The sequence below is a fragment of the Cherax quadricarinatus genome, chromosome 89 (assembly GCF_038502225.1).
Source record: "Cherax quadricarinatus isolate ZL_2023a chromosome 89, ASM3850222v1, whole genome shotgun sequence".
Lineage (NCBI taxonomy): Eukaryota > Metazoa > Arthropoda > Malacostraca > Decapoda > Parastacidae > Cherax > Cherax quadricarinatus.
Window position 1 is genome coordinate 5,650,994 of NC_091380.1, and position 19,340 is coordinate 5,670,333.

General features: G+C 40.2%; 1 protein-coding gene across 10 annotated transcripts in view; it reads right to left on the bottom strand.

The window, feature by feature from the left end:
* Positions 1-19,340, bottom strand: part of Zmynd8 (Zinc finger MYND-type containing 8) — a 154,713-nt gene that overhangs the window by 56,789 nt on the left and 78,584 nt on the right. For all 10 annotated transcript variants that reach the window (XM_070104124.1, XM_070104123.1, XM_070104122.1 and 7 more), the window contains 2 exons: positions 10,058-13,128; positions 7,269-7,418 (listed from right to left, as the gene is read on the bottom strand). In XM_070104124.1, the coding sequence (XP_069960225.1) occupies positions 7,269-7,418; positions 10,058-13,128 (3,221 nt within the window). The remainder of the gene's footprint in view (positions 1-7,268; positions 7,419-10,057; positions 13,129-19,340) is intronic.

Consider the following 19,340-nt stretch of genomic DNA (forward strand, 5'->3'; position numbering starts at 1 on the left):
CCGAACTTCCTCCTCCCTTAGTTTATAGACTTTCACCTCCCTCTTACTTGTTGTTGCCAACTTCCTCTTTTCCCATCTACCTCTTACTCTAACTGTAGCTACAACTAAATAATGATCCTATATATCAGTTGCCCCTCTATAAACATGTACATCCTGGAGCCTACCCATCAACATTTTATCCACCAATACATAATCTAACAAACTACTTTCATTACGTGCTACATCATACTTTGTATATTTATTTATCCTCTTTTTCATAAAATATGTATTACTTATTACCAAATCTCTTTCTACACATAGCTCAATTAAAGGCTCCCCATTTACATTTACCCCTGGCACCCCAAATTTACCTACTACCCCCTCCATAACATTTTTACCCACTTTAGCATTGAAATCCCCAACCACCATTACTCTCACACTTGATTCAGAACTCCCCACGCATTCACTCAACATTTCCCAAAATCTCTCTCTCTCCTCTACACTTCTTTCTTCTCCAGGTGCATACACGCTTACTATAACCCACTTTTCACATCCAATCTTTATTTTACTCCACATAATCCTTGAATTAATACATTTATAGTCCCTCTTTTCCTGCCATAGCTTATCCTTCAACATTATTGCTACTTCTTCTTTAGCTCTAACTCTATTTGAAACCCCTGACCTAATCCCATTTATTCCTCTCCATTGAAACTCTCCCACCCCCTTCAGCTTCGTTTCACTTAAAGCCAGGACATCCAGCTTCTTATTCATAACATCCACAATCATCTCTTTCTTATCATTTGCACAACATCCACGCACATTCAGACTTCCCACTTTGACAATTTTCTTCTTCTTATTCTTTTTAGTAATCTTTACAGGAAAAGGGGTTACTAGCCCATTGTTCCCGGCATTTTAGTTGACTTTTACAACACGCATGGCTTACGAAGGAAAGATTCTTATTCCACTTCCCCATGGATATAAAAGGAAAAGTAATAAGACCAAGAACTATTAAGATAAAATCAAAGAAAACTAAGATGAGTGTGTATAAATAAATGTGTACATGTATGTGTAGTGTGACCTAAGTGTAAGTAGAAGTAGCAAGACATACCTGTAATCTTGCATATTTATGAGACAAAAGACACCAGCAATCCTACCATCATGTAAAACAATTACAGGCTTTTGTTTTACATTCACTTGGCAGGACAGTAGTACCTCCCTGGATGGTTGCTGTCTACCAAAACACTGAAAACACTGCAAATTAATGAGATAAAATACTTACTGAGCTTTTTAGCTACAATTTGTGCAAATGATAAAAAAAAAGAGGAAATGGCTGCTACTAAAAACACAGTACAATAAGAGTAGAGAAAGGCAGCAAGGAAAATGAAGAAAAAAAAAAGTATTGGGTGCAGAAATTCGATGTTGTATGCCTCTCCCAAGCAATTACATTATTTTAATATTCACCTGTAGGAGTCATACAGCACCTTGGGAATAGAAAGTAAAAATAATCCAAGAGGGGATTGGGGGAGGAGGAGGTACTCCAATTCCTTGGAGCAAAAGCTTTTCACCAGCCTCAAGGCACTGCCTCCCTCCTCAAAGGGTCTCCCCATTCATTAATCATGAAAAGAAAGTGGCACAGACATCTACACGTTTCAGAGTTAATGCTGAGTACACTCACTGAGGTTTATAACTAGTACCTAGGTGTTTACTACAGGTTAAGCACTGTGGCCATGTCACTGGGTGTCCCTCTCCCTTCTATGTGCAGTAGTCAGACACCAGGAAACACTGCTGCATTGTTCACTTCTTATATAAACTTGCTTAGAAATAGAGATGATTCAGAATGTTATTCAAGCTGCTAATGAGGTCACCAGATAGTGAAAGAGGATGAAGAAGAGAAGGATGAGGAGGAGAGGATGAGGAAGGAGAGGATGAAGAGGAGGATGAGGAAGAGAAAGATGAGGAGAGGATGAGGAGGAGGAGAGGAGGTTGCTACAAACACATTATGTATCCAAGCTGCCATTACCAGAGCATGAAGCCCACTGCTGTATCTTCCTCTAAGGCACTTACAGTAGTACAGACAACTCAAATATGGGGAAGCTACTACCACGACCCATGCAAGATTATAATGAGCACCTGAGTGTTAAATATAGCTGAAAGGCTGCAGTAATATTACACAGTAAAAAGCTAGGGTTGGTCTTATGGCCATGATAATAGCTGGCTAACTCCCACATGGGCCACCACATGTGACTCTTACCTGCAACACTCAATTACTCTATTTTATGCCATAAAAAAAACTTGGAAAATCACCCTGGACCTTATGTGGTCAGGGTGAAGGGTCGGCTCTGGGTTATGCTATAGCAGCTGTTTACTAACGTTACATTACAACCGCTTGGAAACCTCTTATATGTCTTATATGCTCGTGTGCCTCACATGCAAGAAAATATGGTATAAATATACAGTGAAACCTGGGTTTTTGTATGCCCTAGTTGGTGTGCAAAACCATAGTTATTCTCTATAAAATGTGATTTTTGTTAATATTTCCCAAAAGAAATAACGTAAATCCAATTAATCCATTCCAGACACCCGAAAATATTAAAAAAATATACATTTTATAGAAACATTTTTATACAAACTAGGGAATATGAAAACCAAGGTTCCACTGTATATATATAATTTATATATACATATTATATACTATATTATATGCAATAAAATCACAATAAACAGGTGATATCACAATATGCAGAAAAGCCACTGTGAAAAAACAGTGACTTTCCAAGTGCTTTCATGATTTCTCACATTATCAAGGAACTGTGAACATAAAAGATTAGCAAGGTGTAATCTTGCCCTTATATGCCTTCTGCTGATCCTTTATTTTTACAGTTCCTTGATAATGTGAGAACGCATAAAAGCATTTGGAAGTTCACTATTTCTTTTCACGGTGGTTGTTCTGCATTAACCTCTGGAAACAGGAAAAAATGGCAGCAAAATTTTCAGTGCTACTAGGTACTCTTCATTAATTCCATGGAAAAATAAGCCTAATGTAGTGATCGCACTTAAGGTAACATAGGCTGTGGCTAGAACTTTCGAGACTTGTCCAAATTATTATTATAATCAAAAAGAAGCGCTAAGCCACAAGGACTATACAGCGCGACTTGTCCAAAGCAAACCCTAAACCTTACATTTTCATATTATTTTCCCTTGGCACTGATAAAGTCCTCGCAAAAGACCCTGAAAAGCTTTTGCCAACCACTGTCGCCTCTTTCTGAAAGTGTTGTCGTATATTCCATACAGTGTGTCTCATAAATAGAATACACCTGTATAGTCCAGTATTAACATTTGGACATTACAGTCCATAAAAATATTGTTGTCTTTTGTGTTCTGATTTGTATGCTGGCACTGGCTTTGGCCTGGGACAAACTGACCACAATGAGCTCCACTGGGCCACAAAATTTAAACTTCTGTGGTCGGCTCTTTTGCACGAGGTCAGAAATAAAGACAGTAAATAAGCAGGTTCTCCTGTACTTCTATCACTCTTTTATAAAATGATTAATATCAGTAACAATAACTTTCAATACAAAGTAAAACTTTAGTCTATGTTTATTAGCCTTAGCACAAATACGAGTATCGTTATTACTCAGAATACTGTTTGAAATTTAAGGTTGTCTTGAATGAAGTAAAATGCTGCCAACCTAAATAAGACAAAAACCTTTTACAAATCAACTGTTTGCACTACCAAGTTTCTCTATTTGATTTTCCAATGATTTGTCTAAAAAAAATTGGTTGAAACATTTCTCTATGCCCAAAATGCCAAGATTAAGCTAAAAAAAAAAATAGCTTCATTTTTTTTTAACTATAAACAAGTAATTGCACACGAAACGCAAGTGAGAAATTTTGTAGAACCTGAGTATATAGACGAGGAGCCCCAAGCATAAGGTAAAGTTGGCTTCTAGTGACTATTACACTGGATGCAGCCCCAGGAAGGCAGGAGAAGGGGAATCAAGGTTTTACGTAAACTACGAATATTACGGGCAAACTACTGGCAGGTGAGACACTGATGGAAACGGAAAGTGCCCAAACAACATTGTAGTGTTATCACAGACTGTCACAGGTATTTGGGGCAAGAAAATACAATAATGCAGAATCAACGAATAATATACTGCTACAGCTGATGGACAGCCATCAGAGTTGCAGAGGACACCAGAGCCTAGATTAAAAATAAAAAACTAATCTGGGGATTGTAGTTAAGAAACTATGGATGCTCCTCGCTTTATGATGGTTCGACTTATTATATTTTGATTTTACGATGGTGCAATAGTGATGTACATTATGTACTGTACAGTACTGTACATTTATTGATAGGATATATAATGTTTTTTTAGCACATTGGCCATCTTTCATAAAGGCAGGGTGACCCAAAAAAGAAACACTTTCACCATCATTCACACAAAATTACCGTCTTTGCAGAGGTGCTCAGTTACAACAGTTTAGATATCACTGTAAACAGCCAATATCCCAAACACCTCCTTTAAAGTGTTGGTATTGTACTTCCCACCTCCAGGACTCAAGTCTGGCTAACCGTTTTTCCTGAATCCCTTCACAAAATATTACCCTGCCTACACTCCAACAGCTCGTCAGGTCCCAAGGACCATTCATCTCCATTCACTCCTATCTAACATCCTCACACATCTGCTGCATGTCCAAGCCCCTTGCACACAAAACCTCTTTTATCCCCCTCCCTCCATTCTTTCGTAGAATGACCCCTACCCCTCCTTCCCTCCACAGATTTATACACCCTACAAGTCATCCTGTTGTATTCCATCCTCTCTAAATGACCAAACCACCTCAACAACCACTCCTCAGCCCTCTGAATAATACTTTTAGTAACACCACACTTCCTCCTAATTTCCACACTTCAAATTCTCTACATAATATTTATGCCACATACACATTGCCCTCAAACACAACATCTCCACTGCCTCCAACCTCCTCCTCACTGCAGCATTCATAACCCATGTTTCACATCCATATAAGAGGGTTGGTACCTCTACACTCTCATACATTCCCCTCTTTGCCTCCATGGATAATGTTCTCTGTCTCTACAGATACTTCAATGCACCACCCACCTTTTTTCCTTCATTAACTCTATGGTTTACCTCATCCTTCATAAACCCATCTGCCGACAAGTCTACTCTGAAATATATGAACGCATTCACGTCTTCCATACTCCCTCTCTCCAATGTGATATCCAATTTTTCTTTACCTAACTCATTTGATACCCTCACCACCTTACTCGTCTATGTTCACTTGCAACTTTTTTCCTTTATACACCATCCCAAACTCATCCATTAACCTTTGCAACATCTCTTCAGAATCTCCCAAAAGCACAGTATCATCAGCTATATTTAACTTTGTCAACTCCCATTTTGTATTATTTTTTTTTTAACAAACTGGCCATATCCTACTGAAGCAGGGCGACCTAAACAGAAAAACGAAACTCTCTCTTTTTAAATTTAGTAATTTATACAGAAGAACGGATTACTAGCCCCTTTCTCCCGGCATTTTAGTTGCTTCTTACTATATGCATGGCTTACAGAGGAAGAATACTGTTCCACTTCCCCATGGAGATTTTGTATTTGATTCCCTATAATTTAACCCTACCCCTCTTCCCAACACCCAAGCATTTACTTCTTTTACAACTCTATCTAAAAATATGTTAAACAACTATGGTAACATTACACATCCCTGATTAAGACCTACTTTTACTGGAAAGTAGTCTCCCTCTCTCCTACACACCCTAACCTGAGCCTCACTATCCTCATAAAAACTCTTTACAGCATATATTAACTTACTACCTATTCCATACACATGCAACATCTGCCATATTGCTTCCCTATCCATCCTATCATATGCCTTTTCTAAATCCATAAAAGCAACGAAAAAATATCAGAGCAACGAAAAAATATTAGGGTTTAATGTTATATGGCAGCCCACTCTTGTGTATCGAGTGACACTGTACAGTCAACCCCTGCAATGTCAGAAGTGTCAAGACTATTTTTTTTTAATTTGCTTATTTGCAGCTATATACACACACATTTATGTAACCCAAGTAGAACCATTGTAGCTTAAAATAAAGAAAACCTGTACCATAGTTGTAGTTATGGGAAACCAGAAACTAACAAAGCAATATCTGAGGAACTTTTTTAACATGGTGATTGTCTCCCATCGAGGCAAGGCAACCCAAAAAAGAAACACCTCACCATCATTCACACTATCACTGTTTTGCCAAAGATTTGCAGACATGACAATTCAGATGTCCCTCCAAATGGCAAATATCCCTAACCCTTCCTTTATAATGCAGGTACTTCCCAACTCAAAGACTCAAGTCCTGCAAAGCGGTTTCCCTGAACCCGTTCACTAAATGATACCTTGCTCACACTCCAACAGCTCATCAGGTCCCAAAAACCATTTGCCTCCCCACACTACTATCTAACACGCTCAAACACGACTGCAGGATGTTTTAATATTTTATGCATCCATCAGCAGCATTTATGCATAAACTATACTCTGAAACCCAATAGAAAACACTTAATAGTTTTGCTACGAGTGTTTATGACACTTTCAACTATTTCCCATCAAGGCAGAGAATCTCATAGTCACAGTCACTCATTACTTAGCTGTCTTGCCAAAAATAAACATATAATAACAATTTGGTCATGCCAGTTTTTCATATATGTACCTACAGGAGAATATTTCAAGTTACTAAATTAAAAACTGTTAACAAAATCTTAATAATCTCTTAATGTAGTGAGACACACTGATTACCGTGTCTGACGCAATTACACACAACACTTTTGTTTACTTTTGTACTGTTCGTATTGTTTGTGCTATTGGGAATGATGCTTTTTATATAAAATTAAACTATGAAACTGTATTAAAAGTAGTTAAATGCTCTCTGGGACTCCGAGGAGAAAAAATGCAGAAAATGCAAAACAACCACAGGGGCTGTGGCTGTTTTACATACTGTATATGCAAGAGCCCATACAACAATCAGGTAATGGCCAAAATACAATAATACAATTACCAAGTGTTTCCAAATGCTGTACAGTACTGAACTCTACAAATAACCAGCATACAGAAGAATGAAACTTGTGGTGACGTTTAGGTCCGACTTGGAACACTAACTAGTCACCAGTAAACACAGTACTCAACTGTGTATACATTAAAAAAAAAAAGATACAATAAGTAATGAAACTCTGTTCTGAAGTTCTGGAAAACTGTTTAAAACCTACTTGTGCTGCAACCAGGTTCTGAACTGGTGTTGATACCCTGGAAGAGTGTCCGCTGGCCTCCCCGTTGACCGAGTCAGGCCCTCCATCACCACCGCCGCCACCATCACTGTTCTGGCCACACACTGACATGTGCTGGGGCCAATGTGATTGCTACCAGGGAAAGAGTAAATGCACATATTTATGACTTGAAACATCACAATGCAAATCTCTGATGATTAATGACTCGAGACATGATTATAAACAACTCACTGAATGGAGTGGGGGTTCAAAACCATGGCAAGCTGATTCTAAAACTAGCAGGCCGGTGTGTTAAACACTGCACCATACTGGCCTAATAACTACCACTGTGTGCTTTTATATATATCAGGAAAGTTAGCATGGGTCCCATTGTGACCACAAATGCATGTTTGTGGTCAGTGGTGGTAATTGGAATGCATAGGAAGAATGGCATGAGGCCACCATAGCACAGTGGATAATACATTGGTCTGCTGGTTTTAGGACTGGCTAGCATGTTTATCAACAAAACTGATGATCAACCTTTAATTTTACGCAATGTACTATTTGCTGATTTTAAGCATTTAACCCTTTAACTGTCCAAACGTAGATCTACGTTCACTTGCGTAGAACTCCGAACATAGATCTACATTTTTTACAAGCTTTCTTATGGAGAAAATCAAGGTCGGAGCACTACACGTGAAAACGTAGATCTACGTTTGGACAGTTTAAGGCTTAAGATACAGATATGAACATTAACCTCAAAAACAAGAAATTCTTTTTTTATTCCCATGAATAAAAGAGGAGACATGCTAACTACATTCAAAATTATAAAAGGAAATGAAACAAATAGTAAGAAATACATCCTAACCCCTTTAACTGGAATAACAAAGAGCTCTCCTACTCTTATAGTATAGCTGTAGTCTCGGCTTGTATGACGTTTATTTGGTTCACCAGGAGGCTTGCCTTCCCTGAGACCAAGCTATGGGAGCGATGATTCATGAAACCATTACCAGACAACAAAACAGTGTAGAGGCAGGACCCACTTTACAGTGCTTTGCTCTACAGCTTATCACTGATCCAGCGGTTTTTCAATTATAGCCATTCTACATTTATTCAGACTTCCTACAATAAATATATTCACCACTCACTATAAGCTAAGGACAAAAATGTTTTAGGGTAAATAGTGTGTGTACTGTATATGATTTTTTAAGTCTAACTCTATTCTTCACTTAATACATGATAGTGTAAACATGCTATCAGGCTTTTATATACATTCAAAAGTAAAAAAAAGAAAAAGAAGAAGAAACTATGTTTCACTTAACAGCAGTATCCTGGAACCTAACCTGCTGTATAAGCAGGGCCCTCCTGTATACTAACCATATCCGATCTTTATGAGATAAACCTACCATTTACATTCACGAGAAAAAAACACAACACTAGAAATTCTACCAGAGTGCGTAACATTGAACTGGTAAGATAGTACAGTATTACATCTCTGGACAGCTGCTGTCTACCAGACTATTGCTGCATAGTGTATACACATGGTTGCTTTGATAGGACTTGAGCTAGAGCCCATCACACTTATGCTGGTGTGGGAATCATCTGTAAAATTTGCATCTGTGGTTACAGTGGGGTGCATGCTAACTATGGTGTATAGAAATTTTTTTTTTTTTTTTTTTTCAACAAGTCGGCCGTCTCCCACCGAGGCAGGGTGACCCAAAAAAGAAAGAAAATCCCCAAAAAGAAAATACTTTCATCATCATTCAACACTTTCACCACACTCGCACATTATCACTGTTTTTGCAGAGGTGCTCAGAATACAACAGTCTAGAAGCATAAACATATAAAGATACACAACATATCCCTCCAAACTGCCAATATCCCAAACCCCTCCTTTAAAGTGCAGGCATTGTACTTCCCATTTCCAGGACTCAAGTCCGACTATATGAAAATAACCGGTTTCCCTGAATCCCTTCACTAAATATTACCCTGCTCACACTCCAACAGATCGTCAGGTATAGAAATATACCTAGCTAAATGAATCTTGTTTGTCTGGCATGGACCAGTCGTTAGCACAAGGCCCCTCAGTTTTAGGACCTGCTTACCATGGGATTGAGCCCTACCCATCCTGTGAGTTTTCATTCAACTCGTTCAGTTTTGCCTGTTTTGTACCAATTAGGAAGCTAAGATTTTGAAATCTAATTTTCCAAACAAGAATATTTAAAAAAAATTTAATTCTAAGTATTCTCCAAAACTCTGCAATGTCCAAAGCAAAAATTAAGAATATAAATTTGGATTTTATCCAGATGACACACATTACAGTTTTCAAACTGTTGAATAAGAAATATTCTATAATTCACACAAATCAGGTATGAATTAGAGAAAGAATGAATCAATTTTTTTTAAGATACTGGCAGTCTCCCACCAAGGCAGGGTGACCCAAAACAGAAACACTTTCACTATCATTCACTCTATCACTGGCTTTCCAGGGACAAGCAGATACTACAGTTCACATGTCCCTCCAAACTGCAAAAATCCCCACCCCTTCTTAAGAGTGCAGGCAGTGTACTTCTTACTTCCAGGACTCAAGTCCAGCTAACCAGTTTCCCCGAATCCCTTGACAAAATGTTACCATGCTCACACTCCAACAGCTCATTACATCCCAAACAACATCTGCCTCCACTCATTCCTATCTAACACACTCACAGCATTTTTTTTAGACATGCTGCCTGTCTCCCACTATCAAATTAATGTCGAATAATTTTCAAATGAAAGAAGTTTCTAACTCTTACCTGACAAGGATAATCACAATAAGAAGTGTTCCAACAACAGAAAAACAATGCTTCCTTTCCACAGTTGGCACACCACTGTTTCTTTTTGGTTTCTTCAACAGCTCTTTGTTTTTCTGCTTCCATTTGTCTCCGTACTTCTGCCAATCGCTCCACCATCTGCCGTTCCATTTGTCTTCGCCCCTCCATCATTTGCTGCTCCATTTGCCTTTTCACTTCCTCTACAGCTCGCTGCTTTTCTGCTTCCAAATTAGCTCTCATTTCCACAAGCATTACATCAGCATTATGCCTAACCTCGGCAAGTTCTTGCTGATGCCTCCAATTCGTGCGCTCCAATTCTAGCTGAAGTGCGGCTACCCGAGCCTCAGGGGTCCCCGTCATCACAAGACCACCTAGAACATCCTCGAGTGTGGCACGCATGACCTCTGCTAGCTTTTGGGAGTGCTTATGAAGTTGAGCAGAAAGTGGACCAGCTTCTGGAGGTAGATGTCTAGTAGGCGGACCACCTGGTATACGTGACGGCACCATCATGCCAGGTCCTCCTCCACCCATCATTCTCATACCAGGAGTAGCCATGATGGGCCCACGAGCACCACCCATTCCCAGAACTTGGCTGCCTGGAGGAGGAGGACCAAATACACCTCTGGAGCCTACACCACCTGCTGCAGAAGCCTGAGGGTGAGAAAGAGGTGGTGGAGGGGGAATGCCACTGCCACTAGTTTGAGGAGAACTACTTGATGATGAAGAAGAAACTCTTGGAGGTACACCCTGTGTGGTTGATGGTGAACTCTGAGGAGGATTTTGTACCAAGACTGACGGAGAACTCCTTGGAGCATGCTGTGCAGAGACTGACGGTGATGTGCGACTAGGGCTTGGTGATGCTGATGGAGCAATGGTGGTTTTAGTTCGCTGGCGGTCACTTCCTCCCGACATTGGAATGATGGAAATTGATGGGCTGAGGCGTGTAGTATCAACTCCAGATGGCATTTTCACTTTTTCTTTTTCCTTTTCTTTATCTTTATCCTTTTCCACTGCTTTTGTTACACTTACACTACATCCTAAGGAAGATATATGTTGCTCCATGTCTCTACTTTCTGATAATTTCTGAACTGGAGATGCTACACGTGAACTAGGGCTAGTCCGGTTTGCCTGTTCATTTTCAGACCTCCTATCATCCACTTCAGATTTGGGTTGCTCTTTGGCCAACGATATAGTTACCCCATTGTTACTGTTCCCCCGTTCTAGACTTTTGCCATCCAGTCTCGTTATTGCTATCGTTCCCATCGTTTTCATTAATTGAACAGCATCAAAGAGAGAGTTTTTGCTACTGTCCTTATCTTCCTGATTACTGTCTTCACTATCTCTCTCCATCTTTCTTTCTATTTCCTCACTACTCACAATTTCCTCTTTAACCCTGTCCTTTACACTGTGGTGGGTTCTATTGTTCAGTTCCTCACTCTTACTATCTACATCAATTTGTTCATCACTACTTCTACTCTTTTTCACAATTTTTGTGTCATCTTCATCTTCCTCTACATCAGGTACACTATCTCCCACCATTTTACTGTCACTGCCAGTACTACTTCTGCTATTTTCACTATCATTTTCACAAGTTTCCCTCACCTCTTTGCCAAAATGCCTCTTTTCAGTGTCACTTTCCTCATCTTCACTCTCAGTTCTATTTCTGAAGTCCATACTGGTTTCTTTATCATCCTCATCTGCACTCTTGTCACTATCATCACTTTCATCTAACCCCATTTTCTTTTCTCTGAACTTATTTTCACTCTCACTCTCACTTTTGTCAGACTCACTGTCACTTTCCATTTTTTCCAAGAAAGTTCTTTTGTTTTTCGTCTCATCTTCGTTTTCACTATCCTCACTTTCACTTAATTCTTTTTTACACTCTTTTTCTAAATTCTCAAGAACATCACTTGTGATATTGTTGAATTCAGTTTTACCACCACCATTACTAGTATCATCTTCCTCTTTAACAGCTGTTCTTGTATTATCACTTTCAAATAACCGAGCATTTTCTCTAATTCCCTCATTTTCGCTTTCACCGTCATCATCATCATCCTCCTTAAGTTTCTGATCTCGGTTTGCATCTATTCTTCCAACATTATGTTTTTCACTTTCAGCCATCTCACTATCCGAGTCATCATTCACTTGTCTTTCTCTGCTCCTGGGCATTTCAGAGTCATTTTCAAATGGCTTTATGTCTGGTAAATTTAAAATGTCCTCATTTCTGGGCCAAACTTTTGAGGCAACATTTTCAGGAGCTTTGATTTCCTTGTCCAAATCTTGCATTTCACTTACACTTTCTTCGAGGTCGTTTTTAATGTCACACAGAGTTTCTCCATCACTCTTCAGAGTTCCATCTTTGTCTTGCACCTCTTCTCCTGTATTTAGAGCAAGATTACCGATCTCCTCTTCCTGCTCTTCTGCATTATCAATTTTTTCTTCCCTTTCACCATCCTTTTCACAATCCTCGTCTTCACTTGCATCTTTACTCTCCATTTCGTCTACACTTCCGTCTTTTAAATTATCCACTAAAAACCTTTTCCTGTTACTTGGATATTCATCAGTGTAATTTTCCTCATCTTCCTCCTCGTCCTCCTCATCGTCTTCACTTTGGTCATTTATTGTTCGAGGATGCAAAGTCTTTCCATTGACAATGGACGAATCATCCTCCTCATCAAAATTTTCGTCATCTTCGTAGTTCCCACCGGGGTACTTGTCACAGTTTTCCATTTCCTCATCAGAGTCATCATCACCGGTTTTGGAAGAAAATTTCACATTTATTTTTGAATCCTCCTCCTCCTCCTCCTCATCACCCTCTAAATCCTTCTGTCTTTCATCCTTTACCTCTCTCTTAATGTGTTCTTGTGAAAGTGTAAAACGTTCTTCGTCACCTAACCTCGTCATGTTATGGTGATCACCATGAACGGGATCACTATTTGGAATTTCCACTTCAGTTTCCGTTCCTTGAGTCGCAGACGATGTACCAGATTCCCTCTTACGCCTTCTGACTGACGCCCCGCTATCAGTCGACCCTATAGATGATGTCTCATCATCTGGAAATATGACAGAATGTTAATTTACAGATATACAGATATACAAATCAGCAACCACCCAAGGAGGTACATGTACTGCCGTCCTGCCTAGTGAGTGTGAAAAAGAACTGTTTTACATGCTGGTAGGATTGATGGTGTTCTTTTTTCTGTCTCAAAAACACAATGGATAACAGGTGCATACACTATATACATACACACATCTAGGTTTTTCTTCTTTTTTCTTAATAGTTCTTGTTCTTCTTTATTTTCTCTATTCTCCATGGGGAAGTGGAAAAGAATCTTTCCTCCATAAGCCATGCGTGTCATATGAGGCAACTAAAATGTCGGGAGCAATGGGCTAGTAACCCTTTCTCCTGTAGAAAATACTTAAAAAGAGAAGAAAAACTTTATAAAACTGGGATGCTTGAATGTGCATGAATGATAAGAAAGAGATGATTGCTAATGTTATGAATGAAAAGAAGTTGGATGTCCTAGTCCTAAGCAAAACAAAGCTGAAGGGGATAGGTGAGTTTCAGTGGGGAGAAATAAATAGTCAGGAGTATCTGAGAGAGTTAGAGCTAAGGAAGGGGTAGCAGTAGTGTTGACAGATCAGTTATGGATGGAGAAGAGGGAATATATATGTATAAATTCAAGGATTATGTAGATTAAAATAAGGGTTGGATGCAAAAAGTGGGTCATAATAAGTGTGTATGCACCTGGAGAAGAGATGAGTCTAGAGGAGACAGAGAGATTTTGGGAGATGTTTGAACTTTTGAACTAAGTGAGAGAGTAACTGTGATAGGGGACTTAAATGCTACAATAGGAGAAATATATAAAGAGGGTGTGGTAGGTAAGTTTGGGGTGCCAGGTGTAAATGATAATGGGGGCCCTTTGACTGAACTTTACATAGAAAGGGGTTTGGTTATAGGTAATACATGTTTTAAGAAAAAAGAGGATATACAAGATAAGATGCAGGGCATAATGACAGTAGTTTGTTGGACTATGTATTGACAGATAAAAGACTGTTGGGTAGACTTCAAGATGTACACATGTTTATAGAGGGGCAACAGATATATCAGATCACTTTTAGTTGTATCTACAGTGAGAGTAAAAGGTACATGGGATACAAGGAAAATGGAAGCAGCAGGTAAGAGAGAGGTGAAGATTTATAAGCTAAAGGAGGAGGCTGTTAGGGTAATATATAAACAACTATTGGAGGATAGATGGGCTAGTGAAAGTATAGGCAATGGGGTTGAAGATGTATGGGGTAGGTTTAAGAATGTAGTGTTACACAAATAACCCGCACATAAAAGAGAGGAGCAAGAGAGGAGCTTACGACAACGTTTCGACGGCGGCGGCGGCAGCAGCCAATCAAATACAAAGAAAGGGGAACACTGCAAGGGAGCTAGGTCCCCACAGAGGTGGGGGGAAGGGGAAGTGATGAAATAAATAATGAAGGAACAGAAACACACGACAGAAGAAAGGAACACAAAAAAGGAAAGGGGAAAGAGGGAGAAGAAGAAAAAAATGAGGAATCAGGTTAAGTCACGGGTGTTCTGAAGTTTGGAACATTTTACATTGTAGTGGGAGACGAAGCCAGGACTAAGATTCATACAAGGAAAGTTGTGTATTAGAGAGGATTCAACTAGATGGCGACTGTTAGAGTTGAAAGTAGGGAAGACAGTTTTAGCGGAAGACCAGTCAATAGGATGGCTGTGATCTCTGACGTGACAGAACAGAGCATTGTTAGTGTCAGCAAGCCTAACACTATTTTTGTGCTCCCTAAGTCTGTCAGAAAGAGATCGACCAGTTTCTCCAAAGTATTGAAGAGGACAGGAGAAGCAAGAAATAGTGTAGACACCAGGAACATCTGTAGAGGGAGGAGAGGTATGAACGAGATTAGTGCGAAGAGTGTTAGTCTGGCGGAAAGTAAGTTCGATGTCTAAGGGACGGAGAGAATTGTTGAGATTAGAAAGACCGGAAATGTAGGGAAGGCAGAGGACAGAAGAGTTCCCAGGAGTAGAGAGTTTGGGAGAGAAGAAATTATGTTTAGCACGTGAGAAGGCAGAGTCTATGAAATGGGAAGGGTAGCCAAGATGGGAAAACAAATTATGATGAGTGGAAATTTCTGCTGGAAGGAACTGAGGATCACAGATGCGGAGGGCACGGAGAAAGAGGGAGATAAAAACACTTTCCTTGACAGGGGAAGCATGATAGGAAAAGTAGTGAATGTACATGACACTGTGCATAGGTTTTCGGTAAACGGAAAAGGAAAAACCTGTATCTGAGCGGTGGACATGGACATCAAGGAAAGGAAGCAAGGAATTAGATTCCCATTCAGCTTTAAACTTAATGGAAGGGGCAAGATTATTAAGAGCTTCAAGAAAAGGTTGGAAGAGACTGGAGTCATGAGGCCACAGAGCAAAGATGTCATCCACATAGCGGAGCCAGAGTGAAGGTTGCACATCGATGGTAGGAAGAGCAGTCTCGAAGTATTCCATGTAAAGATTAGCAAGGACAGGAGAGAGAGGAGAGCCCATAGGCAGAAGTTTGTGGTGTCAGCAGATGGGTCTATAAAAGATGAGGTAAATCATAAAATTGACGAGGGGAAAAAGGTGAGTGGTGCCCTGAGAAGTCTGTGGAGACCAAGAACTCTGTCCATGGAAGCAAAGAGGGGAATGTATGAGTGTACAGTTATACCAATGCTCTTATATGGGTGTGAAGCATGGGTGATGAATGTTGCAGCGAGAAGAAGGCTGGAGGCAGTGGAGATGTCATGTCTGAGGGCAATATGTGGTGTGAATGTAATGCAGAGAATTCATAGTTGGGAAATTAGGAGGAGGTGCGGGATTACCAAAACTATAAGTAGAGAGCTGATGAGGGGTTGTTGAGGTGGCTTGGACATGTACAGAGGGTAGAACAAAATAGAATGGCTTCGAATGTATAAATCTGTAGTGGAAGCAAGGCAGGGTAGACATCGGCCTAGGAAAGTTTGGAGGGAGGAGGTAAAGGAGGTTTAGTGTGCGAGGGGCTTGGACTTCCAGCAAGCATGCGTGAGCATGTTAGATAGGAGCGAATAGAGACAAATGATTTTTAAGACTTGGCATATGGTATATGGGAGTAAATATACATTATATTTCAGAATACACCCTTAAATTTACAATAAGTACAATGAATATATATATATACGACTTCTGTAAACAATCCATAATGAATTTTTGCTGAAAAACAAATCTGATAAATATTTGATGTGAAAATAAGAAACTAAGCAATAGGAAGATAACATTTATGTATATAGATACAGCCTCTCCTCACTCAGTGACGTAATCGTTTACCGATGCCTTGGACTTAAAATGGGCTCTCTGACCAGTATTTATACCTAAATCATGTATATTAGAGCTGATTTCCTCTATTCTGTTTATTTCAATATACAGTACACTACTGTATAAACATTTAAAAATATACCAGAAATGTTATAAATGATGTAAAGGTGACATTTAAAACAATATCAAAGATGGTTGACACAAACCCACTACCATTATAGTATACTCCTCACTTAGCGACGAATTCATTTACTGACGTGGTCTTAGAAACAAAACTCCATCGTTAAGTGAGGGGAGGCTGTACTTAAAATAATCCACTATTAAGCAGCAACAGAATTAGTAGTATTACTCTAAAAATTCTATTGAAATCTCTGATATACCTTTGATGAATTTCGAGATTATATCTACTCTCTGAGCCCGGCCATGGGCCAGGCTCGTCTGGTCAACCAGGCTGTTGCTGCTGGAGGCCCGCTGCCCCACATATCCATTACAGCCTGGTTGATCTAGCACCTGGTGAAGATACTTGTCTAGTTTCCTCTTGAAGGCTTCAACACTTGTTCCAGCAGTGTTTCTGATATCTTCTGGTAAGATGTTGAAAAGCCTAGGACCCCAGATGTTGATACAGTGTTCCCTTATTGTCCCCACCGCACCCCTGCTCCTCACTGGGTTTATCTTACACTTCCTCCCATCTCTCTCACTCCAGTATGTTGTTATGGCAGTGTGCAGATTTGGGACCAAGCCCTCGAGTACCTTCCAGGTATATATTATCATGTACCTCTCTCTCCTCCGCTCCAATGAGTATATGTTCAAGACTTGCAGGCATTCCCAGTAGTTTACGTGCTTTACTGGCTCAATGTGAGCCGTAAACGATCTCTGTATTTGTTCCAGCTCCGATATTTCTCCTGCCCTGAATGGGGCCATCAGCACTGAGCAATATTCTGAGTGAGGGAGCACTAGCGATTTGAAGAGTGTCACCATCGGCATCGTTTCCCTTGTTTTGAAAGTTCTCAATACCCACCCAGTCATCTTCCTGGCTGTCGTGATCTTTGTCTTGCTATGGTCTTTAAAAGAAAGGTCCGCTGACATAATTATTCCTAGGTCTTTTACGTGTTCCTTACGTTCTATTTGGTGACCCTCTTGAGTTTTGTATATAGTGCTCCTATTGAGTTCTTCATTCTTTCCATACCTAAGCAGCTGGAACTTATCACCATTGAACGTCATGTTTTCCACTGTCCACTGGAAAACCCTGTTTATGTCTTCCTGTACTTTTTCAGTGTCCTCTACCATACTGACTTTCATGCTTATTTTAGTGTCATCTGTAAATGATGATACAAAAGTGTGCCGGATGTTTTTGTCTATGTCTGCTATGAGGATGAGGAACAGCAGAGGTGCCAGGACAGTGCCTTGGGGCACTGAGCTTTTGACCTCGATGATGCTGGATCTTGCCCTGTTCACTACTACTTTTTGTGTTCTGTGTTAGAAAACCGAAAATCCATCTGCCTACCTTTCCCGTAATGCCCATGGCCTTCATTTTGTGCGCTATCACTCCATGATCGCATTTGTCAAACGCCTTTGCAAAATCTGTGTAAATCACATCTGCGTTTTGGACGTCTTCCAGTGCCTCTGTAATTCTGTCATAATGGTTCAGCAGCTGTGACAGACATGATCGTCCTGCTCTAAAACCATGCTGGTTCATGTTATGTTGGTTGTGCTGGTCCATGAAATTTGTAACCTGCCGTCTCATCACTCTTTCGAAGATTTTTATGATGTGAGAGGTTAGGTCTACTGATCTGTAATTTTTAGCTAGGCTCTACCACCTCCCTTGTGCAAAGGAGCTATGTCTGCACTCTTTAAGGCCTCCAGTATTTCACCTAGATCTAAGCTCTTTCCCCAAAGAATACTGAGGGCTCGTGCTAGTGGTACTTTGCACTTCTTTATAAATAGAGCATTCCATGAATCTGGTCCAGGTGCTGAGTGAGTGGGCATGTTTTCCATTTCTTTTTCGAAATCTATGGGATTTGTACGATCAGTTAGTTGGTCTGTGCAGACCTAACCTGTTGTATAAGTCAGGCTCTACAGTAACCCAGAGCTTAACCTGCTGTATAAGTGAGGCTCTACAGTAACCCAAAACCTAACCTGTTGTATAAGTGAGGCTCTACAGTAACCCAGAGCTTAACCTGTTGTATAAGTGAGGCTCTACAGTAACCCAGAGCTTAACCTGTTGTATAAGTGAGGCTCTACAGTAACCCAGAGCTTAACCTGCTGTATAAGTGAGGCCCTACAGTAACCCAGAGCTTAACCTGATGTATAAGTGAGGCTCTACAGTAACCCAGAGCTTAACCTGTTGTATAAGTGAGGCTCTACAGTAACCCAGAGCTTAACCTGTTGTATAAGTGAGGCCCTACAGTAACCCAGAGCTTAACCTGCTGTATAAGTGAGGCCCTACAGTAACCCAGAGCTTAACCTGCTGTATAAGTGAGGCTCTACAGTAACCCAGAGCTTAACCTGTTGTATAAGTGAGGCTCTACAGTAACCCAGAGCTTAACCTGTTGTATAAGTGAGGCCCTACAGTAACCCAGAGCTTAACCTGCTGTATAAGTGAGGCTCTACAGTAACCCAGAGCTTAACCTGCTGTATAAGTGAGGCCCTACAGTAACCCAGAGCTTAACCTGCTGTATAAGCTGGGTCCTACAGTAGCCCAAGACCTAACCTGTTGTATAAGTCAGGCTCTACAGTAACCCAGAGCTTAACCTGCTGTATAAGTGAGGCCCTACAGTAACCCAGAGCTTAACCTGCTGTATAAGTGAGGCCCTACAGTAATCCAGAGATTAACCTGCTGTATAAGCTGGGTCCTACAGTAGCCCAAGACCTAACCTGTTGTATAAGTGAGGCTCTACAGTAACCCAGAGC